The sequence below is a fragment of the Sceloporus occidentalis genome, unplaced genomic scaffold (assembly GCF_023333645.1).
Source record: "Sceloporus occidentalis isolate IW3139 unplaced genomic scaffold, rSceOcc1.0.p SCAF_1, whole genome shotgun sequence".
Lineage (NCBI taxonomy): Eukaryota > Metazoa > Chordata > Lepidosauria > Squamata > Phrynosomatidae > Sceloporus > Sceloporus occidentalis.
Window position 1 is genome coordinate 20,889,976 of NW_028316981.1, and position 27,325 is coordinate 20,917,300.

Below are 27,325 nucleotides of genomic sequence, written 5' to 3' on the forward strand. Positions count from 1 at the left end.
AAATTAATAAAATAAAACAAAAGCAATAATAAAATTAATGAAATAAAACAAAAACAAGCAATAATAAAAATTAATAAAATAAAACAAAAGCAATAATAAAATTAATGAAATAAAACAAAAACAAGCAATAATAAAATTAATAAAATAAAACAAAAACAAGCAATAATAAAAATTAATAAAATAAAACAAAAACAAGCAATAATAAAAATTAATAAAATAAAACAAAAGCAATAATAAAATTAATGAAATAAAACAAAAACAAGCAATAATAAAATTAATAAAATAAAACAAAAACAAGCAATAATAAAAATTAATAAAATAAAACAAAAACAAGCAATAATAAAAATTAATAAAATAAAACAAAAGCAATAATAAAATTAATGAAATAAAACAAAAACAAGCAATAATAAAATTAATAAAATAAAACAAAAACAAGCAATAATAAAAATTAATAAAATAAAACAAAAACAAGCAATAATAAAAATTAATAAAATAAAACAAAAGCAATAATAAAATTAATAAAATAAAACAAAAACAAGCAATAATAAAAATTAATAAAATAAAACAAAAACAAGCAATAATAAAAATTAATAAAATAAAAAATAAAAAGCAATAATAAAAATTAAAAAAAAAATAAAATAAGTATTTTATATTTTTAAAAATAATTTTAAAAAAACCAAAATACCAAGGCAGATCTAATGGCCACTGACTCAGCATTCCTCCTCCTCCTCCTCCTCTGGCCCAATTGTGTCCTGGCCTTCAGGCACCCTTCCTCCGGCTCCTTCCTCCTCCTACTCTCCCCCTTCCTCCTCCTGGAAGTGGGGCAGGTGTGCGCGCGCGCGCGCGGAGGGGTGTGGCGGGCAGGTGTGCGCGCGCGTGCGGAGGGAAATGTGACGGACAGGTGCGTGCGCAAGCGCGGAGGGGTGTGGCGGGCAGGTGTGCGCGTGCGCGATGAGGGAATGTGACGGGCAGGTGCGTGCGCGCGCGGAGGGAAGTGTGGTGGGCAGGCGTGCGCGCGCGTGCACGGAAAGAAGTGGGGCGGGCAGGCGCGTGCGGAGGGAATGGGCAGGCGCGCGCGCTGCCACTGGCCCTGCTGAGGCCAAGGCGCGCAAGCCCTCCCAGTGGAGGCGCGGTGGCGGTGGCGCTTCTGCCGCCGGCCCGCTGAGGAGGAGGAAGGCGGAGCCGGAGGAGGAGGTGGGTTGGCGCCGCAGCAGCGCGCCCCCAAACCGGGAACAAGGCACGGGTGGGGGCCCAAACCGGACCGGGACCGGGAGGGGCCCCCCGAAACCGTTGAATGGCACGGGGGCCGCCGGGTTATGGCAACCCTACGCGGCAGCCATCTTCCCTAAAAAGTGAAGGAGGGGCGAGGAGCAGAGGCCACGGAGGCCAACTCCAATAGAGGAAAGTAAGAAAATGAGGGCAGCAGCTGTCCCTCCGCTCTGGGCCCACAACAAACTCCAACTCCCAGAATTCCATAGCAAAGAGCCAGAAAAAGACTTCAAGCGGTGCCAAGCCAGGTTATTATTTCTCCAGTCTGGATGCAGCCTTAATGGCCACATGAGACTTTCTTTAAGTGCCTGGTTCCAGTATTCGCCAAGGAGGAATAAGAAGAAGGGGAGAAGGGGAACGGAACAGTGCGCTTCCCATTTTCCTTCTCCAGAAAAAGGGGGACAGATTACCCCCCACCCCCAAAAAAGAGCTCAAAAAAAGAGGCATCTAGAAATGTCAATCTCGGCCCCTTACTCCTGGAAACGCCTCCTAGAGAAGAAGGCTGAAATGGAGGAGGGGTCCTCGGTCTCCCTTCCCTCCCGGATCCCCCCCCTCCTCCTCCTCCTCCTCCTCACCGCAAGAGACGCCGAAAAGAGTGGGAGCCTTCGAGGCTGAATCCGTGCGCCAGCTGCGAAGGAGGAGGGAAAAGTGATGCAGAGCAGCCAGCGCCACGGATCTGGCTCCTCCTTTGACTCCTCCCTCCCTCCTTCCTTCCTTCCCTCCTTCCTGCCAATCATTTGTTTTTATTTTCTTAATACACACACACAAATCAATCTGAAGTCTCTAGTCGTTTGCAAAGGACTTTAAAGATCCTCCCCCAAGCAATGAAAAGCCCTCCAAAGGGACAGAACACACTCCAGAAACAACCCACTCTGAGGCCGCTTGAACCGCCCGGGCTCAAGGCTAGGGCAGTTTCTGGGAACATCTACCCTCCTCTGTCAGAGAGAGCTCTGGCAAACGACCCTAATCCGCAATCAGCCACCGTTCCCAGGATTCCCTAGCACTCAGCCAGTCTTGCTGAAGATGGATCCAGTCCATTCAGTTTTTAAAATCCAGCGATAAGGGTTTCTCTTTTTAAAATGATCCCAGGTCCTTCTCCATTCATACCTTGTGCCCCAGCCACTTCCTTTCCCCACAAACATCCAGCAGTGATGCCTTCATCGTCCAACCGAAATGCACAAAATCACTGGTAGGTTCTTGTTTGTATTTGTTAAACGGCCAAACACAGCTCCCACTGGACGCTTTCTTACTTTTCACTAAGGTCCAAAAACACACTGCAGAAATAACCCAGTTTGAGACCCCTTTAAACTGCCCTGGCTAAGTGCTAGGGAATCCTGGGAATTGGAGTTTATTGTGGCACCAGAGCTCTCTCTGACAGAAGCGGCTAAATGGCTGGCAAAACTACCGTTCCCAGGATTAAAGGGGTCTCAAACTGGATTGTTTCTGTGTGTCGCACCTTATAAACCTCTCATTTGCAAAGCAGCAGAGCTTTTGCAAAACCCTTTCTTATGGAAACGGCGTTAAGTAACTTTTCCAAGCGCTCTCTGCATCCAAAGCAAGAGAGATCCCAGAAGGCGGCTGCTCGGAAAGGGATTCGGGTTAGGCTCCCACTTTGCAAACAACACAAGCACATCCCAGATCCACCAAACATAAAACCTTTATTGGGCAAAGAAAAGGCACAAAATAGAGGATGCACGCTTTCCAAGCTCCACTGGCTTCTTCCTCATCCCCCGGCAATTGGTTTCTTGGGATCGGAAGGAAAACTCTCCAGGAGGAGAAAGCGAGGAGGGAGGAAGCGATTGAAATACAGTACGCATCGCCTCCTGCCCTGGTTCCTCCTTGATGGTGTGGTTTCCAATCCCAGCACTTTGGCGAACCTTTCCCTGGGTTTTCTAGGCATGATGGGTTCAGATGGCGTTTCCCTGAGGCTGAGAGAGTGGGACTGAGGCCAGCCAATGGGTTTCTATGCCCGAGGGAGGGTTCCAGTCGTAGCCCCCCATTTCCCCTCGAAGGAGCCCTAGTCAGCCCACTCCGCCAGCCGGGCTTCCACTTCTCTAAGTGGATCTCAAAACACACTACAGGAATAATCCACTTTGAGACCCCTTTCGCTGCCCTGACTCAATGCTAGGGAATCCTGGGAAGTGTAGTTTATTATGGCACCAGAGCTCTCTGGCAGAGAAGGCTAAATGTCTCACAGTTCCCAGGATTCCCGAGCACTGAGCCAGGGCAGTGAAAGGGGTCTCCAACTGGGTTGTTTCTGCAGTGTGTTTTCAACGAGGACTTTAGATTTTCCATCTCCTCTTGTCTAGGGATTGGGGAGCAGGCGGTGTGGGTGCATGGATGCTTCAGTGGGTCTATACATAGATATTTATGGATGCATAAAGGGGCCAAAGATATATGCGTATGGACACACACCTCTACCAGGCCAGATATTGGCTGCACCATTGGTCAAAGTGTTGGGATCCTCCAGAGTCCTCAACCCCGGAGGGTTCAATCCCGAGGTATTACAGTGTCCTCAACACCTTGAAACAGACAGATGGGTGGCATGGTTTTTTGGCCAAGAGTTTCTTCCTGACGGGTGACAACTAGACACACACCCGTTTTATGACAGAACAACCACACTGGCTCTTTCAGATAAAGGCTGACGGTACAAATACAACATCTCTCCCTATATTATAGCCTCTGCTTCGTCCACTAATTCAATCTATTGAAGTCTTAGCTGCCAAATCATGTTCTTTTCTTCACTAAAAAGCAACCAGAGGTCTCCAGCCGTTTACAAATGACTCTAAAGATCCTTAGATACTGGAAATGGATCCATTTCGGCCAGTCCGCTCAGTTTTAACATCCAGTGATAAAGGTTGTTCTCCGAGACCCTTCTTCATTCAGACCCGGTGCCCATCCCACTTGCATTAAGAGATACAGCTCTCTGTATCAAACCAAGAGAAACCCCAGCTGAAAGGGACTGGACTCAGCATCCCAAACTCACAAAACAGCAACACCTTTATTGGCCAAGTTCAATAGTCTTCTTCATCAGACAAAGATGTCAACTATCAACCAGGGAAAAGAAAGGGGGGAAAATTACAATGTTGGAGTTGTATGTCTACATTTTATCAACGGTACAGGAAACTGTCCTTTGAAAATATAGCTTTACATCGGAGGCATCATCTCTGCTCTGCCGAGGGAGGCAGGACCTGTAACGAAGGAGCTCCCTCGCTGGTCCAAAGCGGATAAATTCACTCTAGTCCTCTCTAATTCTGTGTCTAACATCTGTCAGGAGTTCCTGAACTGCTCATCCTTGAGTAGCCAAAGAGGGAAATGGTCAAGCCGGAAATGATCAGAGAAAAGGCTCTGGAGAGGAAAAAATACATGGGGTTTGGTATATCACCGGTTTCTTTTCTGGTTGAATGAATGAATCTGAATGATTATAGCCACCGCCAAGTGAAAATTGATTCAGAATATCAAGTAATTAAGAACAGTTCATGAAAAGCAATAAACTGTTTTACCAAAACAAGAAGGAGAAACTCTTCCTAATTTCTGCCAAAATAGGAAAAAAGAAATGTAGCCACCCTCACATGGGGCAAAACTGGGAATTTAATGTGGAGGCAATGCAGGGTCACCCAGGGTCCAGGGACCAATTCGCAGCTGCTTTTCACATGACACTGCAGCCGATCAGAAGAGAATCCAGGGTGAGTGTGAGGTCAATCTGGAAATAAGTAAATTGGCAAAACTTCCGGATTCACTTGCCTCTTTTCCTTGCGAATTGGCTGCTCTCATGCAATGGCTGCTGTGGGAAAATGCAAGGCTCGCAATGCCTTGCTGTCCCTGGGAACAGAGACTTCTTAAGGGGATACACACACACACTCCTCCTTGCCCCGTTCTCTCCTCCTCTAATGGAGCTCTAATGAAGGGCAGGGCTACTGGTGGGAGAAGAAGGCAGAGGGAGGCAATTTGGAGGGAGAAATGGAGGACATGTCCTGGAAAAGGAGGGTATCTGGGAGGCTCAGCCCTCGCTGGAACCAGGCAAGTTTATGGACTTGTTTCAGAGAGAGAGAGATGGCAGAGATAGGTAGGTCTATAGATAGATAGATAGATAGATAGATAGATAGATAGATAGATAGATAGATGATAGATAGATAGATAGATAGATAGATAGATAGATAGATAGACAGACAGACAGACAGACAAGTGGATAGATGACAGAGATAGGTAAGCGGATGGATAGACAGACAGACAAATGACAAAGAAACATAGAGGACAGAGATAGATAAGTGGATGACAGAGAGAGATGGGTAAGGAGAGAGAGAGAGAGAGAGGACAGAGATAGTTAGGTACAGTAGGTAGCTGGATAGATAGGTAGATAGATAGATAGATCACAGAGAGAGAGAGAGAGAGAGATGGCAGAGATAGGTAAGTTTATAGATAGATAGATAGATAGATAGATAGATAGATAGATAGATAGATAGATGAGAGAGAGATAGGTAAGTGGATGGATGGATGGATGACACGCGCGCACACACACACACACACACACAGATGGCAGAGATAGGTAAGTAGATAGATAGATAGATAGATAGATAGATAGATAGATAGATAGATAGATAGATGACACACACACACACACACACACACACACACAGAGATGGATAACAGACAGACAGAGATGGATGGATGGATGACAGACAGGGACCCTGCTTGGTCATGAATCCCACTGGGAGACCTTGAGAAAGTCACACTCTGTCAGCCTCAGAGGAAATAGGACTCATATGACTCTTGTGTGTAGGTGTGTGTCTTTGTGGTTTACAGAGTCTGTCTACCTTCCTCTGACACAGCTTTTGGGGCTTTTGTGGCAAAGAGGCGTCCCTCCCTGGTTTCCCCTTCCTGCCTCCCTCCCTGCAGCATGTGGGAGGGCACTTGTGGAAGTAACAGTTTGGAGCATGCTCAGAACAGATATTTCTAAGCAAGCAATGGGGATTTGTCCTCACCCATCTGATAGCCAAATTCGAATCTAACCCTAAATACTGTGCCTTTAAACCCTTATTGTGCTCTTGTGTGTGATAACCATTAGCAAATGGGCTTGCTTTTCTGGAGTGACAGCACTTTAACCTTTTTTGGGATGACAGCACTTAGGTCACCGTGTGATAAAGACCTAGGAAATGCAGAAAACACCAAAGACTTGGAAGGGCTACTGAAGAAAGTTGAAGAGCAGGCTTACTGTTAAACATTAAGACAATAAAAATAATGTCCACGGGAGGTTTACATAACTTCAAACTAGATGAGGAGGAAATTGAAATAGTTAAAGATTTCCTATATCTTGGCTCAGTGATAAATCAGAATAGGGACTGTGTTCAAGAAATCAGGAGAAGATTAGGACTTGCATGCTGCAGGAAACTTTGTTAAGAAGCATGTAGCCAACTTTTTCTACCTCGTTTTTTTCTTTGCAACATGAAGTCAGACCTGTGTTTTCATACACATGATTTTTGTAAGTAAACTTGTTTTATTTTCCTCTAGCTAGAGACTCTGTTTTAATTTGGAGACACAAGTGGGGCCCTGCTCGCCTCTGTTCTTCTCTGTTTGCTTTGCTGGTGAGATTAAGCAATCTCTCCTCCTTTCCTGAGTTTCTCAGGAAAGGAAATCCCAACAGTCCTGAAGTGTTAAGATATAGCATTGAATATGAATGTTTAAATTTATCCATGGCATCCATGTCCTATGTATGGCTGTGAAAGCTGGACAGTGAAGAAAACTTAATAGAAAGCAAACAAAACTCCTTTGAAATGTGGTGCTAGGAAAGAGTTCTATGAACACCATAGAAAGACTAATACACATGTTCCTCCACATTCGCTAGGGTTAGGGGCACAAGACCCCAGTGGATATGGAAAACAACAGATAACAAAAACACCATGTTTTTACCTGAGAGGCCACCTCTCTAGGAATCTCTAGGTTCCTCCAGTACAACTCTGTGGTCCACATCTGCCAAACACTGACCATAATATTGCACTGGAGGAGCTACAAATGCCTAGTAGAGTAGTCTCTCTAGGAAGCTCTAGGTCTTTCACCACGACTTTTAGTTAAAGTTGACCGTAGATATTGCTAGAGATAACATATTAATGAAATTCGCAAATATCAAAGCCGCAAATATGGAGGGATGAGTGTAAATGGACCCTAGAGCAAATGGAGTCTGAAGTCTCCCTAGAAATGACTAAACTGAGCCTGTCCTACTTTGAGCACATCATGATTCACTAGAAAAGGCAATAAAGCTTGAGTAAGGTAGAAGGTAATAGAGTCCAGATCGACCAAGGAAACCACAGCTCTGAGTCTGCAAGGCCTGATGAGGGATGCCTTGGAGGTCTCTCTTTCATAGGGTTGCCATAAATCACAGTCAATTTGAAGGCAGTTAATTGCAACAATATAATAACAACAAGCCAGTGTGGGCTAGTGGTCTGAGTGTTGGACTAGGGCTCTGGGAGACCAGGGATTTCCCTGCTGGATTTCCCTGCTCAGCCATGGAAATCAAGCCCGTGACCTTGGGCAAGTCACACTCTCTCTGCCTCAAAGGAAGGCAATGACAAATCCACTCCAGTAAAGCTCTCCAAGAAAACTGGGATAGGTTCTTCCCCTTAGCCTTGCTGTAAATCGAAATGCCTTGAAGGCACACACACAGAACCCAGGCAGTATTCTTACTCTTCATCCAAGACAAATGATTCCATTTTAAAAACCTGGCAGCATTTTGTAACAAAGGAAAGAGAAGGGCAATTAGTCTGGAGCACGCACTATGATCAGAATAGGCATTAATTATAGGCCTGTTACAGACTGCCAAAATAAAGCTGCTTCGGGTCTCTTTGGAGGTATGCTATTTAAATGATGCATGCATCCTAAGAATCCAGAAGCTGCACCAAAAGCTGCACTCCGGTGCTTAGGAATGGAGTGTGGCTTTGGTGCGACCTCCGGACTCTTAGGGCCCATGCATCATTTAAATAGCATACCTCCAAAGAGACCCGAAGCAGCTTTATTTTGGCAGTCTGTAACAGGCCATAGTTTCCCAACTAGATTTTAATCCAGTCCCCGCCCACATTGCTCCAGAAATGAACCACTCCAATGCCACTTAAATTGCCAAGGTTGCCACCAGCGAATTGCTGGGTTTGTAATCTGGAAAGCTCTCCGCCTGAGGACTGTAAATCATTGCTCTGAATTGGCCCCAGGCAAGAAAAAATGAGAGGCAGCTATAGAACGGAATTACAGCCAACTGGTTAAGGCAGGACACTGCAGAAAACACATTCTTTAAGGTACTGCACTTAGGAAAGAAAAAAAAATGAAATGAAATGAAATGCAGAGATATAGAATGAGGGACACCTGGCTGAATGAAACTACATGTGAAAGGGATCTGGGAGTCCAAGTAGACCAAAAGTTGAACATGAGTCGACTCAGGCTCCAAGCTCGACTCAGGTTTGCATCCTTCCGAGGTCGCTAAAATGAGTACCCAGACTGTTGGGGGCAAATTAGCTTACTTGCTAATTAGCTTATTTGCTGTTCACCGCTATGATCTTTGGTATATAAATAAAACAAATTATTATTATTATTATTATAGTGTCTAGATCAAGGGAAGTAATAGTGCCACTCTATTCTGCTCTGGTCAGGCCCCACCTGGAATATTGTGTCCAGTTCTGGACACCACAATTAAAAAAGGACTTTGAGAAACTGGAGCGTGTCCAAAGGAGGGCGACTAAAATGGTGAAAGGTCTGAAAACCTTGCCTTATGAGGAACGACTGAGGGAGCTGGGTATGTTTAGCCTGGAGAAAAGAAGGTTAAGAGGTGATATGATAGCCCTGTTTAAATATTTGAAGGGGTGTTACATTGAGGAGGGAACAAGCTTGTTTTCTGCTGCTCCAGAGAACAGGACCAGGACCAGCAAGCTGCAGGAAAAGAGATACCGCCTCAACATTAGGAGGAACCTCCTCCTGACAGTAAGGGCTGTTTGACATTGTAAGACATTCCCTCGGAGTGTAGTGGAGTCTCCTTCCTTGGAGGTCTTTAAGCAGAGGCTGGATGGCCATCTGTCGGGGATGCTTTGATTGAGAGTTCCTGCATGTCAGAATGGGGTTGGACTGGATGGCCCTTGCGGTCTCTACGTAGAAGAGGAACAAACCCCTCCCTTCCATTAAAACCTACCACAACAAAACTAAACCCTGGTACATACACTGGCCACTGTTAATTTTACTATGAAAGATGTAGAAGAAGACAAGCTGACTCTGCGGAGCAAACAAAGCAACAAAACCAATTATGATCGAGATGTAGTCCACTCATTTGAACCTGTACTGTTTTCTGCAAAATATATTACTTTTCTAAATTATGGATTTGATTTGTATCTACCTGTCTCCTCAAACAGGAAAAGAAGGGTTATCACAAGAGGTTTGACGAAACAGATGTTTCTGAAAACTAGAAGTACAAAGCTACACCATTAAGATATAATGAAACACAATGATATCAACAACAGTCATTCTAGAAGCGTTGTGTGTGTGTAGATGTTACAGGAAAGGACATTCCTGTTTGCACTTGTCACATCTATTAGGCAAGAAAAAAAGTGTGTCTCTTTTCCCTACCTTCCTCACACTTTTGGAAAGGAGCCCAGCTTCGTCTCTGTCAAAGAAAGTGTAAAAGGGCAGGATCAGCGTCTTTTGAGCTTCAGGAAATGGGAAAGAAATGCAAGGAAGGGGGGGGGGGGGACCTGTAAAGAACAGGAGGAAAGATTTAAGTGAAAAAACTGGGATATGGTTTCAGTAGCTAATTGTAAAAACTTTTTATAAAAAACACAAACCCAACAATATGTTTGTAGCACATTCAAAGGAACCACTGATAACAGACGCACATACTTTGTGGGAATGAGAGGTGTTTAACCAAAATATGTGGATGAAATAACTGAATCAATAACCCTTCCTTGATCCGGTTCTCCCAGGAGGGCCTCAGGTGATTTTTGCAAAAGATCACGAAGATTGAATGCTGGACAGAGAAATCCCATCATCATCGAAAGGGACAAATGGCGGATCCTTATTAACGCAACACTTATTATTTTGCGCAGAAAGCGGCAGTGTCAGCAGAGAAATATAATTTTCTGTGCATGAAGTAATGTTTTCTGCTCAAAAATGCCATGCCAACATTTTGCACAACCCTTGAATACATTGTTTTCTGGTTGTGTGCCTTGAAGTCCTTCCCAATTTATGGCGATCCTACCATCGGATCCCCTTGGCAAGTGTCTTCATACTTGCTGTTACAGTTGAATTGTCTAATGACTCACGTTTTTAATTTTATGATGCTTTAATTGATTTTTAACTTTTGCATCCTGTTAATTTTTTAACGATGCTTATTTTAACCAAGGTCCAAAACACACACTGCAGAAATAATCCGGTTTTGGACCGCTTTACCTGCCCTGGCTCAATGCTGGGGAATTCTGGGAACTGTAGTTTTGTGAGACATTGAGCCTTCTCTGTCAGAGAGAGCTCTGGTGCCGCAATAAACTCCAATTCCCAGGATTCCCTAATAGCACTGATCCAGAGCAGTTCAAGAGCGCTGAAACCGGATTATTTCTGCAATGTGTTTGAGTCACAAGCATATCAATAATAATAATAATAATCTGGACATGTTGGGACGTGCTACTGATGTAGGGAAATATACAGAAAACCAGGATACACTGTACATTGAAAGGATCAATAACAAATCAGAGCAGAGCTTGGAAATGTTAACCCTTTGGACTAAAGCTGACTAACTCCCATCAAAGTAACGTCTCCGACTTCGGCTCTAAAGCCGCCCCTTGAACTCTCTACTTATTTCGGATGAAAATAGCTTTTTAGGGAGGTTCGCCCAACCTTTCACTGTCCCTCCTCCATTTGATAGCGAGGCGGATTTGCAGCATTTCGCAAACAAACTGGAAGGATTGACACGCGTGTCTGATGCGTTCTCATTCAAACACGCGTTTCCTCCCTTGTAGTCCTAAATTACAACCTCTGGACCCAGAAAGCAGTTTAACCCCAAACGAATAGAAAGGAAACTATCTCCTTCTTCCTTGAAAATAAAGAAACACATAAATAAATAAAGACCAAACATTCAGAGAGAAGCGCTCTATCAGAAACAAAATGCCTCCAGAAATCAAATCTGGAAACGATCCCCGTCCGCCTTTGCTTTCACAGGAAAAAGATAAGAGAGGATCAAAGGAAGCCTCCCAGAAGAGGAAGATTTCGCATCAAATCAATATCAACGATTAATTGTATATCAACTTTTTTTTACATGTTTAAAATGAACCAATTCGAAATTAACGCAATGTATTTTCAAAGCTAGTCTTCTTTTGAGCTCCGAAATGGTTTTGTCTGTTTATTTCTCTGCGGCCCAAAACCCACTGCAGAAATAATCCAGTTTGAGTCCGTTCAAGGCTAGGGAATTCTGGGAACTGTAGTTTTGTGAGCCTTTCTCTGTCAGAGAGAGCTCTGGAGCCACAATAAACTACAATTCCCAGGATTCCCTAATAGCAGAGAGCCAGGGCAGTAAAAGCGGTCTGAAACTGGATTATTTCTGCAGTGTGTTTTGGATCGAAGAAGATTCGTATTGATCTCAGATCCGATTTCTGACCAAGGCGAAGGTTTGGGACTCGGATCATCCTTGCGTACTTCTAGGGTGTCTCAATCCTCTACGATCTCAATCGGTTTTATTTTGATTATTAGGCAACCGAGACCAGATTATAGGCAGAAGGTGGGGAATCATGAGCAAACTGTTCAACGACAGAACAAAGGGCAAGATCCTAAGGCTTAAATACCCTCAAAAGACATCTCAAGGGCTGCTTCTGCACTGCACACCGCTTAATTGCCACGGCTCAATGCTATGGAATCCTGGGATACTGCAGTTTGCTGTGGCACCAGGGCTGTCTCTTGTCAGAGGGCAGTCTAGTCACAAAACTACAAATCCCGGAATGCCATCGCATTGCGCCACGGCAGCCAAAGCAGCGTCAAGCTGCATTATTTCTTGTGTTTTTATTGTAAGCCGCCTCGATCTGGATGGAGAGGCGGGATGAAAATAAAGGTTTAATTTTTATATTTTTTTTCTTCAGCACAGATACAGCCAACACACACACACACACACACGTCTACAATTGACAAATACAGTACATTTACTTAAGTAATTTATTTTCCCTAATCCACATTTCTTACAAGAAGAAAGCACTGCTGATCACATTCGCAGATGATGGCAGCAAATGAGGAGGAGCAGGAGCAGCTAAATTCCAAGGGACTGTAATGGATTAGAGAAAGCTGGACAAAACAAACAAACGGAAACATTTGTAAACAAGATGTATTTTATAATTTGAAAGTTTAATAAACTCTTCCTCCTTTTGGAGCGGCAATAAGGTGTGTCGCCCTGGCTCCCTCCCTCTCTCCTTGCCTGCGCCTCTCCTCTTCCGGGCGCTTCTGCCTCAAAGTTTCCAGACGCTCTCCTCCTCCTCAAGCAGAAGGTAGGTAGAGCTTCCGCGGCGGGGCAGTGGGGCAGCCCAGGAGCCCCTCCGAGTCCGGGAAAGAGGCAGGCAGGGAAGGGAGAGACAGGGCGCCCCTCTTCCTTTCGCCTTGCTCCTTTTTGGGAGGGCATCAGGGGGACCTCGCTGGACCCCAAGGCCCAGCATCCCCCTTTCGCCAGGGGGGGAGCTTTGGGTCCGGCTCTCTCTCCAGCCCCTCCCTCTCGGCTGGGGATGATGGGAGGTGCGGCTCCCTGCTTCCCAGCAGCAGCCCCAAATGGGGTCCTGCTGCCCCTCCCCCTGACAGAGGCCCCAAGGGCTCAGCTGAGATGCCAGGAAGAGTCCGGGGGGGCCATGGGGGCACCAGGGGGGCGGAGCGATCAGAAATGCTGCCCCAGGGCAAAAGCCTGGCCCTGGTGGGTGACTGTGTCTCCTCCTCCTCCTCCTCCTCCTCCTTCAGGGACCCCCAAGACCTCTCTGCCGCCATGGGCTTCCTGGGAATGCCTTCCAGAGGGCTTAGAGTTACAACCCTCTTCTTTGGCATCATCACTTGCTTGGCCTCGGAAACAGAAGCCTCGGGCGCCAAGGACTGCCCAGCACCACTGCATGGTAAGGAGGATCGGGGTCCTGGGTTCATCCCCCGGGGCCTCCAGCTACGCTCATCCCTCCCTATTTGCGGCTTTGATCTTTGAGGATTGAATTACTCCTGGATTGGATTCCTATGTTCTCTCTAGGAATCTCTAGCTCCTCCAGCGCAACTCTGTGCTCAACTTGAACGAAAAGCTGCACTGAAAGACCTAGAGATGCCAAGAGAGAAGACTCTACTAGGCCTTTCTAGCTCCTCCACTGCAGTTCTATGGTCAGTGTCTGTCAGACGTTGACCATAGAGTTGCTCTGGAGGACCCAGAATTTCCTAGAGAGGTGTCCTCTCAGGTAAAAACAGAGTGTTTTTGTGTTGTTTTCCAGTTTTTCCATATTCACGGGGGTCTTGTGCCCCTAACCCTAGTGAATACAGAGGGACACATGTACTGCCCATAGACACCTGTCCAAGGACTGAGCGCTGTCTGTCGGAGGGGCTCTCCTTTGTGTCCCAAGAGTGGGAGCTATACATTCACAGGCAGGGAAAGGGCCTTGTCTGTAATGGCACCTCATGGGGCAATGCCCTTCCCAGGGAGGCCTGACTCAGGCCAACACTGGCCTCATTTCACCATCAGGGGAAAATGGCCGTGATTCAAGGATCGGGAGTCTAATCATTTCTAGCCATGATTTCAATTGTCGTAATTTAATAGGCAGTTTCACACGTCTTTAGACACTTCAGCTGCATCTACACTGCAGAAACAATGCAGCTTTACACCACTTTAATTAGCCTGGTTTCAGCCTCCAGAATCCTGGGATTTGTAGCTTTGTGAGGCACCAGTATTTCTGGGCAGAGAAGGCCAAGAAGACCTTTTAAAACTAGAAATCCCAGAGTTCCATAGGAGGGAGCTACACCACTGAAAAGTGGTGCCATACTGCATTATTTCTTCAGTGTAGGTGAACCCTAAGTCTTTTTTTTTAAACTGTCTTATATTTTAGAGTATTTAAAATGATTTTATTATGTGTTGCCCTGCAATCTTTGGCTACATAGAATGTGATACAAATACTTTAATCCATCTTTAAAATAAATACATAAATAAGAAAGAATTCTCCCTGCTAGGCAACAATATGGAAGTTTTTTCAAGTCAGCCATTAGCAAGAACAAGAGCCATCAGGGTGTTAAGTGACCCATGGAGTGTCTGTCACCTGGTTTCAGGTGTGGCATGGTGAGATTTGCCACAAAAATGGTGATGCATTACTGATGATGAAGGAGCTGTAGGCAAAAGAGTGGCTATATTTTGTAATAGCTGCCTTGGCCATTGTTTCACCTCTGCTACTGTGGCCATAGTGGTTTGAGAGAGTTGGATTCGGGAGACCAGGGTTCAATTCCTAGCTCAGCCATGAAGACCACGGGGTGAGCTGGGGCAAATCACACACTCTCAGCCTCAGGGGAAAGCAATAATAGTAAATCCCCTCTGAACCAATCTTGCCAAGAAAACCCCATGGTAGGGTTGCCTTAGGGCCACCACAAGTTATAAATGACTTGAAGGCACACAACAACAACAACAACAACAACAACAACAACAACAACGGGCAGGATTTGGTTCATGTTACAAAAGGCAGGGATCCCTTCTGCTTCTCCACACAATGCAAAGTCCCTGCAGCCTGCTATTGCTTTGCTGTCATTTATATTCCACATTTTCCCAATACTCAAGGCGGGTTACAAATGATGAAAAACAGTATAGATTAACAACATACAAACACATCTTATATGTAAAAAAAATTAAAAATTGTAATATGTATAGAGTTGAAATCGTCCCAGTACTGGCATTTAAGCACTGAGCCACAAGAGCACCCTAATAGACTAAACTGAATATCTCATCAAACTACAAAACCCAGGATTCCACAGGATAATCATGATAAATAACAGTTAAAGTGGTGTCAAACTGCTTTATTTCTGCAGTGTGGAAACCAGGAATATGCCAGATGCAGTCTGACCAAACCAGAATAAAGTGGCACTACTGCTTATTTTGAACTGGTTATTAAACTCCTGTTGATGCAGCACAGAACTGCATTGGATTTTTAGCACATGGGTCACACTGTTATACCTTTTTTGTGTGTGTGTGAATCCTCCCCCCCCCCCCCCCCGTATTTTGTTTGATATGCAGTGCTGTTTTCTGAAGAGGACACAGTCCTATAGTGGTGCCTCAGAACCTCTCACTATTCTCAAGTAGGAAACACCTTTAACCACGTACTGCCTGGGAAGCAAGTCCCACTGAACAAAGTGGGAATTAATTCTCAAAGAAAATATGAATAGGAGGAAGCTGCAATACAGAATATAACATACACATGAAAATTTAAAATCACCTATACATACCTGTCAGTCAAAACAAAAAGATGTTGCTTCTTCACATACACCATTCTGTGGATTAACCCACAAAAATAATTCCATAAATCCAGCGGTAACCACTGATCTGTAACTGTCCATTGGATCTGTACAGTTTATCAAGTTTCTGGCTGGTGGGCTTTGTTGGCTGTGGGTCCATCTGCAACTGAGAGCTGTGATCCAGGGACAAGCAGGGTCTGGAAACTCTAGCCTTCATGGTCCCAGATAAGCAGTTAGGAAAGCTGGATTGGACTCCTTCCATTCTGTTTGTTATAAAATTATGCCTGAAGAAAGTGTTATATAGAATCCAATGCAATGAGCAGATCCTTTGAATGTCCCAGGACTGTTTAGCAATCTGAAAAGAAGAAGAGATAAAAAAACTATGGTGAGAAAAACAGTGGCGTGATAAAGAGAAAAGTGATCACAGAATATTATTCTAACCATGATGGAAGTTGCTTTACTGTAACTTCCAATCACTGTGAGTTTTCAGTAAGGCTTCTGTTTCAGCGAGTCAGTGATTCAACATCAAGATTTAGTCCAAACTTTAAAGGTCCTATCAGCACCTTAGTTCAGGCTAAAATACAGATTCCCCAGCCCACTGGCATGGTGTTTTTCATATATATATGAACTCTGGCTGAGTTGCTCACAGTCTGTGCCCACTTTATAGAACAGATCTCAATAACAGAATAGCAAAATAAATGTGTCCAGGCCCTAAATAACATAAAGCAGTGGTTCCCAAGGAGGGGTTTTGAACTTCAGCTCCTGGAATCCAGAGCCATCTTAGCTAAAAGTAGCAGAAAACTAAAGTCCAAAATACCTGGAGGGTAAAGGTTTGGGAACAACTGCCCTAAAAGTATCATATCCCACCTGAACCTGGAAGTTAAGTGGGGCCAGCCCTGCTTAGGACTTGGATGGGAAACCACCAAGAGGCTATCAGCTCTCTTTTGGAGAAAGGAATTGGCAAAAAACCACCTCTAACAGCCTAAGAAAATGGACTGCCCAGTACAGTCTGCATTGTTCTGCATCTCATTGCAGACAGACCGCTGTGTATCTTTGATACCAGGAGGCAAACTGCAAATAGTGTTCCTCGTTAATGTATCTGGATGAGAAGCAATGTCCACAAAAGTCTGTGCCAAAATAAACCTGTTTGAAAAGTACCACTAGATTTCTTTCCAATCCTTTTCCATTCTTTACTATGTATGTCTGCGTTGTGTCACTTTGAGGAGGGAGAGGGCTGGGCAAACTCCCCCCCCCCCCCCAGTCCAGTGGTTGTCACACTTTTGGATTCCAACTCTCAGGCATCTCAACCAGTGCTCAGGAATTCTGGAAGCTGAAGTCCCAAAAGCTGGAGGACCAGAGTTTGAGAACTATTTCAAGTGTACAATAATTCTACAAGGAGGTTGCTTTGTGTGTTGAATGACATTGGTTTAGGTTTACACTTAGACATGTTACAGCTGTTATTGCTGTGTGCCTTTAAGTGTTTGCTGACTTATGGTGAACCTAAGGTGATCCTATCATGTGGTTTTCTTGGCAAGCCATGTACAGAGGAGGTTTGCCATTTCCTTCCCCTGAAGCTGAAAGAATGTAAAGTGCCCAATGTCACCTCATGGGTTTCCATGGCAGAGTAGGGATTCCAATCCTGTCTCTTGAAGTCCTAGTCAAGAACTTAAACCACTACACCACAACGGCTTTTAGAGTGCAGTGTACCCACTAAAACCAATGAAACCTCAGTTAGTCATTATTATTATTAACCTTTATTTATAAAGCGCTGTAAATTTACACAGCACTGTACATAAATTTTTTAGTCAGACGGTTTCACTTGTGCAGCAAATGATTTCTCTTCTGATTTCATTTCTGAGTTAGTTGTTTCAAAACATGCACACTTTGCTCTTGATCTAACTTGCTTTCTTATACTTCCCTCAGAAATTTGCTTAATTTTTTTTAAGGCAGGCTTTTCCTATAAATCTAGAATAATATTTTTAATACTAATGATTTGGGTCAATTTATGGATGCTTCTTGACAACACCTGCTAACACTGTGATACTTCCAGAAACTCTTATGCATGCCTATTCAGAATTAATTCCATTGAGTTTAATGGAATTGATCAGCTATCAACTTTCGTAGGAATGAAACACTGCAAAACTGGCTTTCAGGTCATCTGACAACATGATAATTGTGAGAATAACAGGAAGCAACATAGGAAGCTGCCCGAGGCAGATTAGGGGGGCATTTCCCCCAGTACTGCCAACTCTGACTGATTCCAGGCAGGATCCTTTCCTAGTCCTACCTAGACATCTCTAGTATTCCTTGGGGGTTTCCTGTGCAAGTACTAACTGGACCCAACCTTGCTTAGCTGCTCCTCACCAGGCTGGCTGGGAGACTCTGTAAATTGTAGATCCCTCCAGTCAGAAAACCTTTAGGTTCTGATGCTTTGGATTGGAGAGTGAGGTTGGCTCCATTCCACTTCATGCTGCTTCCATTAGCCCATTCGTGGAAGTCATAACTGAACAAGGCTACACTGAACATATACTTTAGTAGCACTGAAGTGGGAGAAGACGTGGTTTCAATTTTTAAAATTTTCTCTGCTATTGTAACCTAAACTGTAATTACTGTATTCATATATACTTTTAAACATCTGGCTATTACTATCTTCTGACAGCTCGAGCATCTTCAGGCAGTTGCATCACTAGGGAGGCGTGGGAAGTGTGGCTCACACCAGGTGACACCCTAAGGGAGGGTGACACCACTTCTCCCCAGACACCTACTTTTGGGCAGAAGTGGGCTGTGGCATTCATCTGCTTCCCTTTGAAAAATGGTAGGAATGGGGTGAAGCTCAGTTGGAAGAGAAAAGTGAGGCCCCAGAATTTTTCAAAATTCACATTTCATTAAAAAATTTAAAAAATTGAAATTTTAAATTTTTAAAATTCTTTTTATATTTTCTTTAAAAACATCACATTTTAACCAAATCTTCACTATGAATATTTAAATATATTTAGGTTGTGCATATGATATTGTAATTTCATACAATCACAGAATCATAGAGTTGGAAGAGACCGCAAGGGCCATCCAGTCCAACCCCATTCTGCCATGCAGGAAATCCAAATCAAAGCATCCCCAGCAGATGGCCATCTAGCCTCTGCTTAAAGACCTCCAAGGAAGGAGACTCCACTACACTCTGAGGGAATGTGTTCCACTGTTCAACAGCCCTAACTGTCAGGAAGTTCTTCCTAATGTTGAGGTGGAATTTCTTTTCCTTCAGCTTACATCCATTGTTCCGGGTTCTGTTCTCTGGAGCAGCAGAAAACAAGCTTGCTCCCTCCTCAATATGACATCCCTTCAAATATTTAAACAGGGCTATCATATCATATCACCTCTTAACCTTCTTTTCTCCAGGCTAAACATCCCCAGCTCCCTAAGTCGTTCCTCATTGGGCATGGTTTCCAGACCCTTCAGCATTTTAGTCACCCTCCTTTGGACACGCTCCAGTTTCTCAACATCCTTTTTAAATTGTGGTGCCCAGAACTGGACACAATATTCCAGGTGGGGCCTGACCAAAGCAGAATACAGTGGCACTATTACTTCCCTCCATCTAGACACTATACTTCTATTGATGCAGCCTAAAATCGCATTGGCCTTTTTAGCTGCCGCATCACACTGTTGACTCATGTTCAATTTGTGGTCTACTTGGACTCCCAGATCCCTTTCACACATAGTTTCATTCAGCCAGGTATCACCCATCCTATATCTGTTCATTTCATTTTAATGCCCTAAGTGCAGTACCTTACATTTCTCTGTGTTGAATTTCATTTTGTTAGCTTTGGCCCAGCTTTCTAGACTATTCAGGTCACTTTGAATTTTGATCCTGTCCTCTGAAGTATTAGCTATTCCTCCTAATTTGGTGTCATCTGCAAATTTGATAAGTATGCTCCCAATCCTGTCATCCAAGTCATTGATAAAGGTATACATTTAATTTTGCTAGTTGTTTATGTCACAACTATTAGCATTACACTCAGTGCTATATGGGAATTACGATTTACAAGTAACATTAATGCAAAAAAGCATTGCTCAGGATTCTAAATGGGAGAAAGCCAATAGGGAGGGTGACACCATGAATTACTGCACCAAGTGACAGCAACCCTAGGGATGCCACTGTCTTCAGGTAGTATAGAAAGAATTCTTTCTTCTTTCAGTTTAATTTATCCAAAGCTTTGAAACAGACTGGGAAATGAAAAGTCCTCTAAACTAGTGTTTTTATTCAAAGTGTTTAATACCAGTGCTAATGTTTAATTACTTTTTGTGTGTGTGTTTCTTTGAAAAAATTATTTTACATTGTGTATTACTATTTGTTCAGATTTAATTATAAGTAATAAGTGAGACTAATATTTAACATTAACTAATCCTTATTTTCAGCTGTCTCTGAGAGCACTTTGTATGTTTTATTATGTATATTCATAATACAGATTTCAAGCTTCCATGGCTTGAAAATATTCAAAAAAAGTATAAATTCCAAATAGCACACCTTGATTTCCCATTTTATATAAGGGACACCATTTTGCTCTGACATTATGTTTAATGGGATTTGAGCATCCATTTTGTTATCCACGGGAGATCCTAGAACTAAATCCCAGCGGATAACAAGGTCCCACTGTATACATATTATGAATATATTCATAATATATTCATACATTCATACATTCAGTTTTAACATCTGGATATAATATATTCTTTATATTATATATTCATAGAACATATATGCAGATTTAATAAAAATAATAAGCAAATTGGATTGAAAGATGTAAACCATCTCAAAGATTGCTAGTGTTAAAAAGTATTAAAACATGGTTGATAAGGCATTTTAATACATAAAATAATATTACACAGTATAAATATAATAAGCAGGATTCTAATTTTTTTAATTAAAACAATGCAGAAAAACTGGTTTTTTTGGGGGGGGGAAAGAATTCTGAGTTTTTTCCAACCCTGATTTAAATAACATATACAACCTGAATCATCATAATGCATACAGAAGCATTCCAAGTTCAGGAGAAGAGTAAGCTCATGGGAGAGGGATAAGTTAGGTGAGTAAAGTGCAGTATTCAGGATTCTCCCAGACCACCCTTCTTCTGTCAAATCGTATGTGTGGAGAGAGTAAATTGCCTCTCCTGGACAACAATTCACCATTTAAAAGTTTGCAATAGTTTCAAAACCAGAAATGGAGATCCAGCCACTTCGAGGGTTTTGTTTTGTTTTGTTTTTGGTGGGAAGCTTTTTGGCAGTCTGTGGAGAGCCTAAAACCGGAGTGAGCAATTGAATGTCTACCAGAAGAGAAAGGTTATAGCTAAATGCTACCAATCAGGATGCTGGGCAGATCTCTTGTGGGAAGGTGTTCCACAGGCAAAAGGGTCACTAAGGAGAAAGCTCTTTCTCTGGTCACCACCCATCACCAAATTCTGGGCAGACCCTCCAAAGAAGGTTTTAGTAATCAGGCAGGAGCATATGGAAGCAGGTACTCCTTAAGGTAGATTGTCCAAATCCATTCAGGGCTATAAAGTTAACACCCACACTTAGAATCAGACTTGGAAACTCACTGGGAGATAATTCAGCACTGCAGTGGTATTCTCAAAATGACTTGGAGCAGCAAGCCACTTGGTTGTAACCTGGTTGCCACCATGTCTTACTCAACATTAATTATGCCATTGTCTGATATCTGATGTTTGATTTGATATTTACTGTTTGATCTTTTTAATTTGTTGTCTGCTTTTTAATCTAATTCTATCTATTGTTTTATATGTATTTTGTAGAATGTACGCCATTGACACGTTTCATTTTTATTGATTTTATTGTTTGTATGTACAGTGCTATGTAAATCTACAGCGCTATACAAATAAAGTATAATAACAATAACAATGTTGACATTTTGCTTTGACAGGAACGTACAATCTGAGCATGCATGAAGATGAAAGTGAAAATTTGACTCTCAACTATGATACAACACATCAGATAATATTCTCCAGATGTGACCCCCAGACGGGTAAAATAGAAGAAAAGGCTGTTGGTGATCCCATGAATCTTCACTATCTTGCAAATGAGACACAAGTTTTTCTGATCAATCAAATTTTCATGGTGAAGAATGCAAAAAGGAGAGATGAAGGCCTCTACATAATTTCATCACACAATCATGGAACGTGGCTGGCACAAATAAATCTAACTGTTCTTGGTAAGTTCTGAAAAAAATCTCCCCAGGTAAAACCTCTGTAGTACATACCATTAGAATATATTTGGCCATAAGTATTATAGAGAGGGGTATATGTTTCTTTATAAAGAGCAGTGACATCACTGGTATCACCCAGTGCAGGGGGGCAAAGGGGCACATTCAGCCCTCTCCTTTGCCTGTAGTGGCAGAGGTCTCCTCATGATGAAGCCTCCTCTATCATGGCAAAGGCACCAAGGGGTCACTTGGTCATCTGGCAGCTGTGGTGTCATGGGGCCCGACTGGGAGGGCCCTACCAGGTGACACTTTTCCTGTAAGTGTCACCCAGTGTGGACTGCACACACCACACACACACACACACCACTTATGCTACTGATAGAGAGAATGTTTGCTTACAGCTTGAGTCTATACTTCTCAAGGTAAAGCCTGACCAGGATGACCAGATGTCCTCCTTTTCCAGGACATGCCCTACATTTCAACCTTTGAATTTCAAAATGTCCTCCATTTTGGGCATGACTATGAAACATGGATTTGCATTTATATCAGTATTTTTAGTTTTTATTTTGTAATGTCCAACTTTTTTTTTAATGTCCTGCATTTTGCAGTGCCATCTGGTCACCTTGAGCCTTATAAAACACTGGTACAGCAGTCTGGGCCTGTAGAACAAGGTGAATTTTTCCATGTCAAAGAATCAAGGATCAATCTTGTATCCATGGACCTAGGGAAAAATATAAATGCAGACTAGGTTGCATTATGACAATAGTAATAGCTCTTCTTAGACCTACACAGTCCAGTTGTTGCCATGAGATGGCATAAAATGATGTGCCTTATTTTGCAAGGTCATCTTGAACATGGGAAAATCCTCCTTTACTACTACAGTTCCCAGAACCCAATAGCCAGCATGAGCACTATGTTGGCTAAGGGACAGAGGGACATGTAGACCAAAAAGCCACTTTTCATGGGTTTGAGATCACCTAAGAATGGACTTGATCACATGGGGCGAAATGGGGTTTAAAAAGTGATTGCCCCATGAAAATCTGAAATCGCAATTAGGTTTTTCACACACATCACGATTAAAGAGTCATCCCGAGAATAAACAGGCAATAAACAGCAACAAATCATTCACGGGATTTCCCTGTGATAGATTTGTTGTTGTTTATTGCCTGGTTATTCCCAGGATAATGACTCTTTAATCCTGATGTGTGTGAAAAACCTAACTGCGATTTCAGATTTTCATGGGGCAATCACTGTTTAACCCCCCCCTCTAATTTTCCCTGGGTAATAAAGTCCTAGGTAAGGTAAATCTTCCCAAGTACCTTTGGAACAGATTTGGCCATAGGGATAACAGAGTAGGGTACATGTATCCTGATAGAGAGGAATCCTTCTGTCAAATCCCCTCTCTGCACTGGGACATGAAGAGAGATAGAAGTAGTCAGTGGAGCTCAGTGAGCAGGCTGATGTCTTGAACAGAGTAGGGTACCTGCTCTGAGCCATGGTTTCTAACTGGCATGCACACACACATACTTTGAGGTGAGGATACACACACACACACACAAAATGGGCTGCCCCTGCAGCTGGAGAAGGGGAACTCTACCTCCTGCTCCTGAGCCTGATGTCACCCTTCCCTTGTACAGCACAGAATGGAAGGATTCCAGGAGGCAGGATGATCTGATTCTGGGCAGAGATTCAGTCCTGCAGGGGGATGCACTCTGATGTCAATGCTGAGCTCCTTGGAAAGAAGGAAGGTTTTATTTATTTATTTATTATATTTATATCCAAATCTCCCAAAATGGGATTCAGGATACATCTAAAACATTAATTACAAAAGTTAAAAAAAATTACCTAATACTAATATTGCAACATAGCAGTTAAAAACACAGCATATTAAAATCATTTTAAATATTAAAAGCATTAATATGTTAAAAACAGCATACTGATATTACACACACACACTGCATAAGTAAAATCTGCACACTAAAAGTTGCTTTAAAAGATGGTTCAGTACACTTATGAGCCAGCTGCTATTCACCAGCAAAGCCCTCATGCTGTTCATGGTGAAGTAGAAGCAAAGTAAATTAGAAAGTGTATGTGTGTGCCCAGATGTGCCCATCTGCACACGTCTGCAAAAAATAAATTGTCAATAGATAAGTGGGAGACCTTCTAGCTGGATATCATATATAAAAGGACAGAACCTCAATCTTTCAAGGAGGCCGTTCTCTCAACCCTTCCCAAGCACATGTGTTGAGTACAAAGGAGGGGGCCTTCGGGCAGTAGTCAATGGAGCTCAGTGCACACACACACACCGCATAAGTAAAATCTGCACACTAAAAGATGCTTCAGTACACTTATGAGCCAGCTGGTATTCACGATCAAAGCCTTTATGCTGTACAGGGTGAAGTAGAAGCAAAGTAAATTAGATCTATCTACTAATCCTGAGGTCAGATTTATTCTTCACTGCAGTAGTATTCTTGATGTACCCCGCCCTGTGCAGGAGGAAGTAAAGTTGTGCACTTGGGAATGAACTTCTGGTGTGGACTATATGAACACCCCCACCCCTGTTACAGGAACCCTTCAGGCAGGACAAATGCACCCCTGTGTGCAGTCCCTGGGACCATAAAGGCCTTCCATCCAATGAAACATCTTCTGCCTAAGCTACACTTCAGTACAACATTTTAATGACATTGAGGTGAATATTCAGGACTTTTTCTCTGACTTTTTCTTTTCCAGATCCTCCTCCTTCCGTGGATATAACACCCACATCTAATGTAAGCATATCTGCTAGTTCCCCAGTATCTCCTTTGGGAAGCAATGGTAAGTACTGGGAAGGTAAAGGGGATAAACCTACTCTTTCTTAAAGTTCAGTCTAGAATACAATACCCTTCAGAACCAATGTCAGGACAAAATAGAAGCTGTGTGTGTGCGCGCATGTCCTGATACGCCCATCTACACAGGTCTGCAATATATATAGATAGAGATAGAGAGAGAGAGAGAGAGAGAAGTGGGAAATCTTCTAGCTGAATATCTTATGTAAAAGGACAGAACTCCCATGTGTGCTTGGCTGATTTGATCTCAAATGCCACCACTGAAAATATTTTAAAATTTTATTGCACTTGTAAAAAGCAGTACAATTTTTGTCTATTATAGAGAAATAGAAAATACGGTAAATTATTCCTAGTGGGCAACCCATATTTTGTGGATTGTGATGAAGTGATTTTTTAAGATATTTCTCTTGTATATGAAAAAAATACAGTAAATGCATTCACTCCTTCTTTGGAGGTCTTTAAACAGAGGCTGGATGGCCATCTGTCAGGGATGCATGTGATTTCCTGCATGGCAGAATGGGGTTGGACTAGATGACCCTTGTGGTCTCTTCCAACTTTATGATTCTATGATACTGAGTGATGGAAAAATTTAGATGTTGTCCCTCTACCCTTTGCCTTTTGCACAAAATTTAAATTCCTCCATTTTGTCATAGTTTACTGGTGATTGTCTCTCTACTCATTGCATTTTGCACAATTACTAGATAACTGTGAAGTAATGGATGAAATTGTCAGAGCTTTAAGATCTTTCGAGGAGGCCCTTCTCTCAACCCTTCCCAAGCACATTTGTGGAGTACAAGGGAGAGGGCCTTCTGGGCAGCTCCTCCCAGACTTTGGAACTCCCTCTGTGGGGAAGGCTAAGGGGCTCTACAGACCGCACCAAAGGAGCGGTGGGATGCCGCTCCTTTCCTAGCTGGATTGGGGTTGCAGAAACCTCATGCCATGGCCCTGATCTGGCCTTTTCAGGGCACAAAAAGGAGCTGCAAAAAGCACATTGCATGCCCAGCTGTATGGCACTCCTTCAGTGCTGCATTGAATGGACACAGCGCCGGAGGTGTGCCATGACACCACAAGCCGTGTGGAGTGGTGCAGGGTATCAGGGTGCCCTGGGTGGTGGAGTCAGGTGTGCGTCATGAGGACACTACACCCTGACTCTGCCCCCATGCCGGCCTTTCAGGATGGTCTGTAAAGGGCCAAAGATGGCTCCCTCCTTGCTCTCAAACTACCAGCAGGTGGAACCATTCCAATTCCAGCAGGCTTTCAAGTACAGGCTGCAATGAGCTTTGAATGGTTGTGGTGTTTTGTTTCTTCTTATATCTTGTTTTATAACCATTTTTAATTTTATACATTGTGTCATTATTTTTAAAAATATTTTATATATTTCAATTGATGTTTTTGTATGTTTTTGTATGTTTTTAATTTGTTTGGGTTTAATATTCTGTAAACCTCACTAAGTCCCAATATTGGGGAAAGGCAAGATATAAATGAATAGTAGTAGTAGTAGAATGTTTCTTCTTTCACTAGCATTTGTACACTGAAGATTCAGGCTGTAAAATGGCTTTTAAAACCATCTATTTGTTATTCCTCTAAAATACTGAAACTCTTGTCTTTTTGTTTCTCCCACTCCTCCAATATAGGTCTAGGTATTGCCCTTGGATTGCTAGCAGTAAGTGTACTTATCATTTTAGTTGCTGTCATTGTCTTTTATCGATCAAACTGGATCAAGTGCCTCAAGAGAGAGAGATCTTCATGTGAATATGCTGCAGCCTCTCCGTCTGGCTCAACAGTAACTACGTCTGAGTTAGTTGTGAATGGATTTCGACAACATCAACCACAGGAATCTCATCTAGACTCCATGAACCAAAACTATGATGAAGCGAAGCAAACAGTTGAAAGTGTTGGCATTGCCTCTTGAGGAGTCCTGTCTGTGTCTCCAGTTTTTATTAGACTAATGATGTATTTACCCTGAGAAATGTTGAATTTTAAGGTCATAGAATATTTCAGATTTTGCAAGAGTTTATTAATATGTTTATATTTATGAAAGAGGAGGAGGAAGAGAGAGGAGAACTAATAGATGTCAAGACTTAAGTGCATCATTATGGGATTTGTTACTTTTATTTTTACTTTTGTCTATCACTGGATTTAAGTTGTGCTTTATTTTCATGATATATCTGTTGTTTATCATGGCTAATAACATTTGCCTGAAGGGGAAATAACACTTGAGCCAGAAAAAAAAAATCTCCATTGAGAAGGGAAGATGTTTGAGACAAAAATGGCAGAAAGGCCAGCCCTGAGGCAAAAGCACTTTCCCTATGAATGGCAGGTCCCCAGATCTCCTATTTTAAAGTAAGATACTTGAGGAAAAGGAGAATTTCAATAACATAAATTGTTCAATCTGATTATTCTAGATAAACCTGGTGGTGCAGTGGTTAAATGCTGGGATTGCAGCCACTCACATCCTACAGGGCTCCAGGAACAACTCATCCTTCCATCCTTTAAAAACATCACATTTTATCAAATGTTCATTTTAAGCATATGAAACAATGTATATGTAAATACATTTATTCTGTGCATTTAATGT

The 27,325-nt window shown here is 42.8% G+C and overlaps 2 protein-coding genes across 6 annotated transcripts in view; one reads left to right on the plus strand and one right to left on the minus strand.

The window, feature by feature from the left end:
- The window catches only part of LOC149321090 (C-type lectin domain family 2 member B-like), a 76,053-nt gene that overhangs the window by 22,659 nt on the left and 26,069 nt on the right, over window positions 1–27,325 (minus strand). For 2 of the 5 annotated variants that reach the window (XM_089515384.1, XM_089515403.1), the window contains exons 2-3: window positions 15,706–16,069; window positions 9,865–9,901 (exon numbers count right to left, since the gene is read on the minus strand). In XM_089515384.1, the coding sequence (XP_089371510.1) occupies window positions 9,865–9,901; window positions 15,706–15,749 (81 nt within the window). In that variant the 5' untranslated portion in view covers window positions 15,750–16,069. Of the gene's footprint in view, window positions 1–9,864; window positions 9,902–15,705; window positions 16,070–23,519; window positions 23,655–27,325 lie in introns of all 5 variants that reach the window. The other 3 variants (XM_089515393.1, XM_089515373.1, XM_089515413.1) reach the window with 3 other exon arrangements.
- On the plus strand, window positions 13,220–26,749 carry LOC149321091 (uncharacterized). Its single transcript, XM_089515426.1, has 4 exons — window positions 13,220–13,361; window positions 21,644–21,931; window positions 24,653–24,736; window positions 26,382–26,749. Exons 1-4 carry the CDS (start codon window positions 13,238–13,240, stop codon window positions 26,657–26,659), a joined length of 774 nt encoding a protein of 257 aa, XP_089371552.1. The 5' UTR covers window positions 13,220–13,237; the 3' UTR covers window positions 26,660–26,749.

Bases quoted from the DNA above. Each gene is read 5' to 3' on its own strand.
- LOC149321091 (XM_089515426.1), top strand. From the start codon at position 13,238: ATGGGCTTCCTGGGAATGCCTTCCAGAGGGCTTAGAGTTACAACCCTC. The intron at 13,362-21,643 runs GTAAGGAGGATC...TTGCTTTGACAG, and splicing joins CTGCCCAGCACCACTGCATG to GAACGTACAATCTGAGCATG. The intron at 21,932-24,652 runs GTAAGTTCTGAA...TTTCTTTTCCAG, and splicing joins AATAAATCTAACTGTTCTTG to ATCCTCCTCCTTCCGTGGAT.